Below are 12,720 nucleotides of genomic sequence, written 5' to 3' on the forward strand. Positions count from 1 at the left end.
CTTACTTCATTTTATTGCGTAGTTCAATCTCCGTAGCACTGGGATCGCGATCTACATAGAAATCTGGGTTCGATTCCCAATAGTGAAATTGGGTAGTGTCGAACCCTAGGTACGTAAAATTCAAATTCAAGAATATCTTTATTTAATAGGTAACATAGTTACTACTACTAGTTCATAGTTACTAGTACTTTGAATCGTCAATTTTTACATAACAAACGTCTCATCCGCCTAAAACTACTGCAGCTTCTCACAACCTGTATAGCCGGGGAAAAGAAGCTGCAAGAAAAACCTCGGCACAGGGCCCTAGACCTGGACGTTCTTTCGAAAAAACCACCACGCCACAACAGGAGACACTCCACTTACATACAGCATACAGTCCGGAGGTCCCGGGTTCGATTCCCGGTGGGGACATATCACAAAAATCACTTTGTGATCCCTAGTTTGGTTAGGTCATTACAGGCTGATCACCTGATTGTCCAAATGTAAGATGATCCGTGCTTCGGAAGGCACGTTAAGCCGTTGGCCCCGGTTACTACTTACTGGTGTACCTAAGTACTGTGACTACCTAAATGATAAAAATGTCTGGTATTGAATGTGTTCCTCTAGTTATTAAATAACTTGTAATGTATATCCTCATTGGTTTTTAAAAGATGTGTTGCTGTAGCAGTTTCTTGTCATTTCTTCTCCTCAGCCCTAACACCTTGCGAAATGACGTACTTAAATTCAAAAATGTTACATTGACCTTCAACAAGTTTATCCATGAAAATTACGTTGAATAAATGATTCTGATTTCTGAGTAAGTAGTCGTTACAGGAGCCATGTCAGGTGCCTTTGGCGGCGGCTCAATAATAACCCTGACACCAGGGTTGATGAGGTTAGTAATTCACCTCGTTACCCACGCGATAGAAGAAGTGCGGCATGGGCCATACAATGGGCATTTTTTTTTGACGTGACTTATTGTAGATTTGCCGCAGATGGCATTAACTACTTGGCCGGACAAATGGGGAGCGCTGAAGGCTCTCACCCGGTACAACGTTTAAGACAACAGGCCTGAGGGTGCCCAGTTGGGCGCGAACCTCGGCTCAGGGCGTCGTCTGAGAGGAAAAATATTTGAAAGAATTAATCGACCTTAGTGGATCGATAGCGATAAGCGCTGAATGAGGGAAATCGTCGACCACGCCGGCGGGGTCGGTATCGGGGTCCTGAAGTCCGATGGGCAATGAGCTAGACAGGAAGTGGAAAATTATCCATCGGAAAATCCGTAAAACATGATAAGATTATGTTGCTGTGTTATTTTATTGTTTTTGTGATGCAGTTGTTATGATGATGCTTATCTTTCTTTATCTTTAGGTATTAGTCACGTATGTGGCACGGAGTTCTTAATATAGAGATGTCGCGGGAGTAACGAAATATGCACAAAACTAGCATATTAATCGTGGCTCACTTCACTAACTGACGTATCTGTATTTTTTTGCTTAAGTGATTTGTATTTTTGGGAATTACTTTGGACGCTAAGCTGCAATGGAGTTTATATTGATAAGTTGTCCTAAAGGCTCAGCTCAGCAGCATTCGCGGTCAAAAAAATTCGTTTAATAACCGATGCAGAAACCGCGCGATTAGTTTATTTTGCCTACTTCCACAGTCTAATGTCGTACGGCATCTTGCTGTGGGGTCGTGCTGCAGATATGAACAGCATTTTTGTTCTGCAAAAGCGAGCCATTCGAGCGATTTAGGTACAAATTGGGACCCAAGATGTCACTTAGAAATAAATTTAAAGAAATTAATATTTTAATGGCATCACAATATATCTTTGAAAACTTAATATATGTAAAAAAACATATAGGATTATTTGCAAAAAATAGCGATCGGCACATTGTTAATACCAGGAATAAAAATAAACTTGCTTTACAAGTCAGACGATTACATAAGATTACTAAATCTTTTAAGGGGCAATGTATATACGTTTTTACAATAAGATTCCCATTGACATTCAGAATTTGCCTTTCAACTGTTTTAAGACAGTAGTTAAACAAAAACTTTACAAAAAAGGTTATTATAAAGTTAGTGATTATTTAGAAGATATGAATGCATGGGATTAACTGTCTAAGAACTGATATTAGGCAGCTAAATTACTCAATTGTATACCAATATTTTATGTTTATTTTTATTTTTTTAAAGAACGTCTAGGGCCCTGTGCCGAGATTTTTCTTGCAGCTTCTTTTCCCCGGCTATACAGGTTGTGAGAAGCTGCAGTAGTTTTAGGCGGATGAGACGTTCGTTATGTAAAAATTTACGATTCAAAGTGTAACTATGTTACCTACTGAATAAAGATATTTTTGAATTTTGAATTTTGAATTGTGTCTTATTGACAATTGTGAAAGGTGTAAATCAGTTTCGCCCTCCCCGGCATATATGGTCCACTGGTTTGAGCGTTGGGCTTACGATCCGGAGGTCCCGGATTCAAATCCCGGTGGGGACATATGACAAAAATCACTTTGTGATCCCTTTGTCACTCTGTGACAATACAGACTGATCACCTGATTGTCCGAAAGTAAGATGATCCGCGCTTCGGAAAGCACGTTAAGCCGTTGGTCCCGGTTACTACTTACTGATGTAAGTTAGTCGTCGTTACAGCTAGGTCAAGGGCCTTTGGCGGTTAAATAGTAACCTTGAGGGTTGATGGGGTTGGTAATCTACCTTAACACCAACACGATAGAAGGAGAAGGAAGGCGGTAGGACCTAAATCGATCCAGTCAGAGATGTCTTGGTGCGGCCGCTTCACACGCCGACGTGACTCAACAGGAGACATGGGACCAGTATAAATTAATGCTAAAGGCATATCCCCTTGTTTCTACGATTTGTGGTTAGTGGCTATTGACTAATCATAACAATTGATAAATACAAATAGGTAGGCAGGTACTAAAAAAAAAGTTTTCATCTCGAGCTCCTCCGTGCTTCGAAAGGCACGTTAAGACGTTGGTCCCGGCTGCATTAGCAGTCGTTAATAACCATCAATCCGCACTGGGCCCGCGTGATGGTTTAAGGCCCGATCTCCCTATCCATCCATAGGGAAGGCCCGTGCCCCAGCAGTGGGGACGTTAATGGGCTGATGATGATGATGAGGTAGGTACTTACTCTATTTATTTTAGACTTTGAATCTACTTATATAAGTTTATAAATAAATAAATTTAAGACGACTCCTTGGGCCGAGTCGCTTTCGCCTTGGCACCCTCAGACCTGTTGTATTGAATAAGGCTACTTTCCAACTAGTCAAATCAGTTACTTTTTACTAAACGTCAAAACACGAAATTACTATTTAATTTGTATGATACAATAATTAACTGTGACGTCTTATAGCGATTTTCTTGATTAAAATAACTTACCTACTCTTAATGTTATACTAACAAATTGTGTTGTTATTTTCTAGGTTCAATCTTCACCATTGGACTATCGACTGATTATTTTAACCTAACCGATCAAAATTATATTTTAATGTTAAGTATTTTCTCTTGAACCTTGACGTTGGCAGAGTCATCGTTTCTGAACGATGCAGCCAAAAACAAAGAAAATAGAAACACACACACATTAAAACAATGTATAAAGAAAATAGAATAGAAAAATAACTCACATATTTTACTATAGACATCAATTTTTATTCCAACAAGAATATTTTTTAGCCAATTTTTGGGAAATATTTATTCACTGTCCACCCTGATTGTAAAAATAACTTACTCTTCTTTATTTAAGTAAGTACTTAATCGCCACGACCCATTTAGGTAGTTTCCTAGGTCAAAGATAGGTAAATTATGAAAATTCTGATTAAGTACTAAATAAAGACAGATCTAAATGTGACAAAAAACCTTTTGTTTTCTATTAAGTACTAAACTTATTTATGAATTTTAATAGCAAAAAATGTAATAATAACTAAGTAGTCGTGTAACTAGGTTCAAGACAAATTTTGATATTCTGATTACTAAATAAAGACAGATCTGAAACTAACGAAAAACATTTTATTTTTTTATTTAACTTATTTACGAATTTTAATCAAGAAAAACGTAATATTACGTTTTTCTATAACGTCACAGGTTGCTTGTTCATACAAATTCCGTAGTAATTTCATGTTTTCACGTTTAGTAAAAAGTAACTGATTTGACTGGTTGGAAACTAGCCTTTGTGTACCAGATGAAAGCAATCCGAGCTCCCCGTTTGTCCGACCAAGTAGCGACAATGACCTGTTAGTAGATGTGCTTAGGCTGCGTTTCCATTGACGCGGAGTTGTGCGGAGATGTGCAGGAATCTACCAATCACCGTAAGAGAGAGAGAGAGAGTGACAGAGCGTCTTCGTTTTTCGCTCTCCGTTCTTCTCCGCCCATCTCCGCGTCAGTGGAAACCCGGCCTTAATATATATTAAATGTTTTCTTAGCGAATTCAAGTCTTTCCCTTAATTGGAATACCATTGTATTTAAGTTTATAAATTATGTAATACAAACTGGATTTAAAAAAAAAAAAAAAATATACGGTCGAATTGAGAACCTCCTCCTTTTTTGAAGTCGGTAAAAAAGAAAGGAAATGATGAAACAGTAGGACTAGGGCCCTGTGCTGGGAGGTTTTCTGGCCTATCTTTCCCTCAGCGTTACAGAGTCCGATGTGGTAGTAGTTTTACAGCTAGTTACGTAATGTAATTTAATTTTTGACGCTCAAAAAGCGCTAACTTTGTAAGCCAATTTTGAAAAATAAATAATTTTGAATATCCACATACGAATGATCATTCATTCAATCTTTTTTTTATTATACTTAGGTACCCACTTATCTTAGATTTCGTAAGTGCGCGAGTTATAAAAGATTGCTTTACATACCCTGGTTTATCAAAGTATAAAATTATCTCAATAGTATGGTATTTTGTACCGATTGAGAAACACGTTTTTTTTTTAATAAGTAATTTGTGTTTTTTTGTGAAGTAAAATGGAACGGAAACATGGTGCTTATACAATGATACCTTTTACAGAGGAGGAGCATGCTAAATATAAAAAAGTATATAGTAAGTTCAATGTTATTGCACTTAAGACAAATAAATTAAAATTACGATTGATTAAAACATTTCAAATTATTGCACAAACACTGTAGGTCAGTCTTTTTTTTATTTATTCCACAAAAGGTACAATTTTTCTTAAAAAAATAATTTCGCCAAACTTATACCAGTTTGTTGGCGGGCGCTCTTATAACTAAATGAATATGCACCTTTTGTACTTAAAAGAAATTGCTAAATACTTAACAAAGAACTATTACAATGGTTTGATAATCGACCTTACTACCCACACGATAAGAAAAAAGATTACAATGCTTATAGCGTTTATACATCGATAATGAAAAGAAATAATAGGTAAGAGATTAAAGCAAAATACCGCTAAAATACTAATACCGCCGCCAAACAAAACAAAACTAAACAAATAAGACAAATTAGTAACTCACTGGACTCATTGTGTTGTGTTTATATGTGCAATAAAGCATTTTTGTATTGTATTGTTCTGTACTGTACTGTACTGTACTGTACTGTACATAAGTACATGTACATAAGTACATGATACTTTGTATGCAGTAGATAACGAAAAGTTATGATAAAACTGCAGCCTATTACATAAAACATACATTGCCGGTAAAGTGGCTATGGTATTTGAGAAGCAGTAGAGCTGTCGTATTTATATGTTTGCAGGAGTAGTAGTAAAAGAGTGGGATGGAACCGGCGTCTTTGTATGTGGCGTCCTTTTATATTAAACAATTTCTATTCTATTCTATTCTAATGCGCGTTAGGGCCTTTCCAACCTCTTTCTTCTACTCCACTTTTTTTGACGTGACTTATTGTAGATCTGCCGCAGATGGCATTAACTACTTGGCCGGACAAATGGGGAGCGCTGAAGGCTTTCACCCGGTACAACGTTTAAGACAACATGCCTGAGGGTGCCCAGTTGGGCGCGAACCTCGGCTCAGGGCGTCGCTTGAGAGGAAAAATATTTGAAAGAAAGCGATAAGCGCTGAATGAGGGAAATCGTCGACCACGCCGGCGGGGTCGGTATCGGGGTCCTGAAGTGTTTGGTGTCGCGAGCTGATTGGCTGCCTCTATGGCTAGAGTAGTCGGGATCGTATATTACGTCCTTCGGACGCCGATACTTTTCAGTGCCGTCCCTAAGCGGACTGTATTGCCTGAAGGTGCCCAGTTGGGCGCGAACCTCGGCTTAGTCGAGTGTCGTCTAAAAGGAAGAGGATATTTGAAAGGATTAATCGACTAGGGTGTGTCGATAGCGATAAGCGCTGAATGAGGGAAATCGTCGGCCACGCCGGCGGGGTCGGTATCGGGGTTCTGAAGTGTTCTCCTCCACTGTGCGCAGCGTTATGTGAGAATTAAGTAAGTACAATTTCTTTTTAGGTGATGAAAGACAATTCGTGAGAATAGGACCTTCAGGGTATGTCCTGCCGACTGGCTGGCTGGCGCACTCTGAGGACGTGAGGACAATGCCACTGCGACCTGATGATGTCTTCGTCGCTTCCTACCCGCGATCAGGTAGGTACTGTGATGATGTGACCAGGCACATCATCCTGACTGGCGAGAGATTTTTGTTTTAAAGATAATCTTCAAATCAATGAAATCAAAAATCAAACCAATATAATAATAATAAAATAAAAATTATAATTAAAAAATACATTATTATTATTTATTTTTATTTTTTTAATATTTTTTATTTTTATTTGTCTTCAAAATAATGTCTTAGTCCTTGTCCAGATGACGCGATTTACTCGCGTTGTCATACCACAGAGTACTTAACACTGTACGGACACAGACGCACATCTCTAAGTATGCAGGAATCTATAAAGTAATCAAATTCCTCTGTGGTTTCAAAACGGGAGTAAATCGCACCTTCTGAACAATGTCTAAAATTCGCCGTTATGAATCACAGAATGTATACGGCGCCTAGCCCGATGTGTATTGCTTAGATTTTGATAATTCTCCCCCTATTTATTTGTTCAATAAGAAAGTAAAAAATAGATTCGATAAACTGTTTCCACCTTGGACTGGAATGTTCCTAGATATTGAATTTTGCAAAAAATCCTATCATAATATGCATTATTAATAGTCAAGAAAATAGAAACAATATGAAACAAAATGAAATGAATTTGTACTTTATTTGAACCGATTTAATCGAATTATTTGCCAATTAATTATATATTTTTATTAATTTTAGGTACAACTTGGACACAAGAGCTCGTGTGGTTAATTGCAAATGACATGAACTTTGAAAAGGCGAAGTCTATCCCTCTCACTGACAGATATCCGTTTTTGGAGTAAGTCTTTAAGTCTTTCACCAAACCAAAGATAATGGAAGCTGGTAGAGTTTCTCCCCTTTAATCTTAAAAAAAAAACATGAATTAAGATTATACCTTACCAGTACTTACTTAATACCTAAGTATCTAGTAACCATGTCGATTCTGAACTGCGTTACCCAAACTACCCAATCCGGTAGTTGCGGCTTCCGAATACATCCCATTTATGGACAGTACCGAAAAATATCAGCGCTCAAAGAACGTATAATACAATCCTGTCCTGACAACCCCATTACTAAGTACCACACACATAAACAGCCTATATACGTCCCACTGCTGGGCACAGGCCTCCCCTCAATCAACCGGAGGGGGTATGGAGCATACTCCACCACGCTGCTTCACTGCGGGTTGGTGGACGTGTTTTTACGGCTAATAGCCGGGACAAACGGCTTAACGTGCCCTCCAAAGCACGGAATCAGCTTACTTTTTCAGACAATCAGGTGATTCAAGCCTTAAGTCCTTACCAAACAAAGGACAGTCTCACAAAGTGATTTCGACAATATTCCCATCGGGAATCGAACCCGGACCTCCAGATCGTGAGCCTAACGCTCTAACCACTAGACCACCGAGGCTGTTAAGTACCAGATTATAGTACTATTGCTAAACTTTACTGCCTTTTGCAGAGAATTCATATTTTTACCATCTCTTCGATGGCTTATTGGAAATGACCTGGAGAAATTAAAAAATATTGAAGAAACAATGAGACCTGCGCCAGAGGTATTGGCCTCGACCCCCTCCCCCCGCTTCATCAAGAGCCACCTCCCCATGTCCCTGCTCCCTGAGGGCACCCTGGACACTGCCAGAGTGGTCTACGTGGCCAGAGACCCCAGAGACGTAGCCGTCTCCTGCTATCACTTCTACAAGTCTCTCAAAAAGTACGCAATGAGGGCTACTTTCAAGGAATTCCATGAACTATTTATAAATGACTTAGGTAAATAACTTTATCGTAAGTACTTACTTATTAATTGAAAATTCATTATAGTATTTTATGCAACAGTTGTATAAGAAGGGTCAAAAATGCGAGTGGCGTGATTTGCGATGTGAGCCTTGGCGAACATCGCAATAAGAGACGCCAAGAGCATTTTTTGACCTAGTTATACAACGTTGCATACAATACTTTTTTTACGACGACGTAATTTTAAATGAAACAAAAATTTTCCAATTTATTTTCCAACGCGCGGGAAAATGGCGGCAAATGTATACTTTTTTTTATAGTATATCTATGGCACCAAACAAAGTAAAGGTGCCAGTTTCCAGGTCAAAAAAAAAACAACAACAATGCTTTTTTGGCGACATTATAGTACAGTTACACTTTGTAAACAATGCTTTTATAGGCCATAGAGCGTACACTTTTTCAAAGAGTTTAATTATGTATGTACTTATATTAGACTTTTTGGTTATTTAAATGCCAGATTAAAGTAGAGGAGTAGAAAAAAATCTAAATTAAACTCTTGACTCTAGAGCTGTAGCTTAGATGTAAGAACGCTTGTTTTTCATTGTAACGTTGCTGGTTCAAATCCAGCACCAGCGTAAATAAATGATTTTTGAATTTGTTTTCGAATTCTTGTTTATATTTTAAATTACTATCATATATGCGAAGCATCTGTGTGTGTGTGTGTGTGTGTGTGTGTGTGTGTGTGTGTGTGTGTGTGTGTGTGTGTGTGTGTGTGTGTGTGTGTGTGTGTGTGTGTGTGTGTGTGTGTGTGTGTGTGTGTGTGTGTGTGTGTGTGTGTGTGTGTGTGTGTGTGTGTGTGTGTGTGTGTGTGTGTGTGTGTGTGTGTGTATTATTATAATTACTATTCGGTGAAGGAAAACATAGAGAGAAAACTCACAACCCACATAAGTACTTACAAGACACAGAGTTACTTGAAAAGACAAAAAAGCAGGCGCGACTTGTCAAATCTTCGGGTTAGTTAAAGCAGTTCCCGTGGAAAAAAAAGGTGATAACGGAGATGATGAGAATTGGCATATACTTAAATGTTTTCCAGAAACCTGGGCCCCATTCTTCGAGCACGTGAAGGAAGCGTGGCACCAGAGGAATCATCCCAACATGCTGTTTCTATTCTATGAGGAACTTTCCAAGGTTTGTCTTGAATAGAATGGACGATGAAAGAAAGATATTTTTATCAGTGTCAATGAGATTAACCATAAGTAGTAACATTTTGTCGCCTTAAGGCATACCTACATATAGCTTAAAAACGTTTTTTCGTTTCTGCACTGCACCACCCAAATCCCCTGGTAGTTGCGGCTTCCCAATAATCCCGCTTAGGGACGGTACCTACTGAAAAGTATCGGCGTCCGAAGGACGTAATATTATACGATCCCGACGACCCGATTACTCTAGCCCAGGCAGCCAATCAGCTCGCGACACCAAACACTTCAGGACCCCGATACCGACCCCACCGGCGTGGTCGACGATTTCCCCTCAATCAGCGCTTATCGCTATCGACCCACTAGGGTCGATTAATTTAAAAAAAAAAGGTAACATCCTTAGTTATCGACATTTTTTACATAAAAACAGTGTGCTATTGATATCGTAACGAAAACTTTGATGGATGATTCAGAACATGATTCCGAGTTGTTATCAAGTGGAATTTTCCGCCGCAAAAGTGGAACTGAAAATATTTATTTAAAAAACACTAAAATTATCATGAATTTTCCGACAGGAGATTCCATCCGTGAATCATCCGTCACGATGTCACTAACACCCTGTATATTTATGGTGAACGTCTCATCCGCCTAAAACTACTGCAGCTTCTCACAACCTTTACAGCAGAGGAATCAAGTAACTAGCCATAATTTTCAGGACCTAGGCTCGGCCGCGCGGAGAGTAGCCGACTTCCTAGGCAAGCAGTACACAGATGAGCAGTACGCCAGACTGCTCGACCATCTCAAGTTCGACAACTTCCAGAAGAATACAGCTGTTAATCTAAGTGAATATAAAAAACTTGGGATAATGGAAGAGTATGGGAATTTCATTAGAAAAGGTTTTTATTGACTATTTTTTTAATCTTCTTTAATGTGGGTTGAGAGGTGGATTACTAACCTCATCAAAATTGGATAATTTTTAAATTTATTGCAATTAATTAAAAACAAACATAACTTATAAAGAAATCACCTTCAATGCGCCACGTCGAGACAAGGTACCCAACAAGGCAGCTGAAAGTTAGAAGGTTAACATAACATAAACAGCCTATTTACGTCCCACTGCTGGGCACAGGCCTCCCCTCAATCAACCGGAGGGGGTATGGAAGATTAAACAAAGGAAAAGCAGAGGTTCGCGCCCAACTGGGCACCCTCAGGCCTGTTGTCTTAAACGTTGTACCGGGTGAGAGCCTTCAGCGCTCCCCATTTGTCCGGCCAAGTAGTTAATGCCATCTGCGGCGAATCTACAATAAGTCACGTCCAAAAAAAGCCTGTAGCCTCGAAAGCCCTTCAGTGATCAACTTGGTGGTCAACTTTTTACCGTTCAAACAATGTTCACCGCTTGTTTATTTGTTATTAGGAAGGTTGTATATTTATAAGTGTGTACGTTACAGGTAAGGCAGGCGGCTGGCGAGATAACTACGACGAGGAGATGATACGACGTACTGAGCAGTGGATGGCAGACAACCTGAGAGACATGGACCTGCGTTTTCAGTGTAATTGGGAATTCAATGTCGAAAAATAAAAGTATTGGGTACCTATATAATTATCTACCTGCTGACTGAATCTCTCTTTTGAGTGACTTAGTCAATCTTTTTAATCATGTGATTTTCCTTATAACGTTCGAATGAATCGTTGGATTTTTCGTGTTATTGTTTTTCTTTTTTATTTTAATTATGTTCTCTTTTTTATGTATTGTTTGTTTTTTTTTTGTGATGTGTAATTTGGATAATAATGACAGTTTAAATAATTTTATTATTATTTCATAATTAATTTACCTATTGATTGACATTTAAATTATCAATTTTATTTTATTTAACTATTTGAATGTTATAATTTAAATAACTATACAGGGTGTTAGTGACATCGTAACGAAAACTATGAGGGGTGATTGAGGCCATGATTCTGAGACGATATCAAGTGGAATTTTCCATCGCAAAAGTATGGAACTGAAAATAATTAAAAAAAAAACACAAAAATGTTCATGAATATTCAGACGAAAAATTCCACCTGATATTAACTCAGAATCATGGTCTGAATCATCCCCCTGAGTATTCGTTAAGATGTCACTAACACCCTGTATAAAAATGTAGACCAAATGTTAAATGCTGACCATCTGCAAACTGTAATTCCATTTTTATTGCGAATAAATGATTGATAAATGATGAATAAATGATAAACACAATATTTTAATGACACATTTTTTAATTTTTTTATTAATCACACTATTTTAAATTATGACTATTTGTACACTAATAATAATAAAAATAAAATACTAAAGATGTGCAATATAGATTAAATTCAAATATATCTCTATTCACGCAAGGTAACATGTGAGTAGGCTAGTTTCCAACTAAGTAAGTAAAATCAGTTACTTTTTACTAAACGTCAAAACAAAATTAAGTACTTACTATGGAATTTGACGTCATAGAAAAACGTGATAAAATGTCGCACTTATTATTACGTTTTTCTTGATTAAAATTCGTAAATAAGTTATATAATTATATAAGTTATACAATTTGACGGTTTCACTTCGATAAATTATAATCTACCGAAAAATAATACGTTAAATTGTAAGCAATATGATACGATTCATAATTATTCGACAGTTCACAATCTCGCGAGATTCTATAATCTAACGTTATTTACAATTTTACGGTGACATATATAATAAAGAAAATGTTTTTCGTTAATTTTAGATCTGTTTTTATTAAGTACTTAATCAAAATTTCATAATTTATCTTGAACCTAATTCACGACCCAATTTTATATAACGAACGTCTCATCCGCCTAAAAAAAAAACCGGGGAAAAGTAGCTGCAACAGAAACCTCAGCACTCTATAATTCCTAAATGTTTACAACAGAATGGTTAAATTTGACAGAAAATAAATTTAAAGCTCATGTGAAGCTTACTTTATGTAAAAAAGCTTATTATAACATTAATGACTACCTAAATGATAAAAATGTCTGGTATTGAATGTGTTCCTCTAGTTATAACTTGTAATGTATATCCTCATTGGTTTTTAAAAGATGTGTTGCTGTTGCAGTTTCTTGTCATTTCTTCTCCTCAGCCATAACACCTTGTGAAATGACGTAAATTCAAAAATGTTACATTGACCTTCAACAAGTTTATCTATGATAATTACGTTGAATAAATGATTCTGATTTCTGTTAAAAGGCCACATTGAAGCAAATTATCTA

The 12,720-nt window shown here is 37.4% G+C and overlaps 1 protein-coding gene across 1 annotated transcript; it reads left to right on the forward strand.

Moving 5' to 3' along the window:
* Positions 1 to 4,883: 4,883 nt before the first annotated feature.
* On the forward strand, positions 4,884 to 11,712 carry LOC126373170 (luciferin sulfotransferase-like). Its single transcript, XM_050019205.1, has 7 exons — positions 4,884 to 5,038; positions 6,422 to 6,556; positions 7,236 to 7,335; positions 7,998 to 8,305; positions 9,363 to 9,457; positions 10,181 to 10,361; positions 10,914 to 11,712. Exons 1-7 carry the CDS (start codon positions 4,963 to 4,965, stop codon positions 11,042 to 11,044), a joined length of 1,026 nt encoding a protein of 341 aa, XP_049875162.1. The 5' UTR covers positions 4,884 to 4,962; the 3' UTR covers positions 11,045 to 11,712.
* Positions 11,713 to 12,720: the final 1,008 nt, after the last annotated feature.

This window comes from Pectinophora gossypiella, chromosome 15 (genome assembly GCF_024362695.1).
Source record: "Pectinophora gossypiella chromosome 15, ilPecGoss1.1, whole genome shotgun sequence".
Taxonomy (NCBI): Eukaryota; Metazoa; Arthropoda; class Insecta; order Lepidoptera; family Gelechiidae; genus Pectinophora; species Pectinophora gossypiella.

Coding starts and splice junctions, on each gene's coding strand:
- LOC126373170 (XM_050019205.1), top strand. CDS start 4,963: ATGGAACGGAAACATGGTGCTTATACAATGATACCTTTTACAGAGGAG. Junction 7,336..7,997: donor GACAGATATCCGTTTTTGGA/GTAAGTCTTTAA, acceptor TGCCTTTTGCAG/AGAATTCATATTTTTACCAT. Junction 8,306..9,362: donor ACTATTTATAAATGACTTAG/GTAAATAACTTT, acceptor AATGTTTTCCAG/AAACCTGGGCCCCATTCTTC.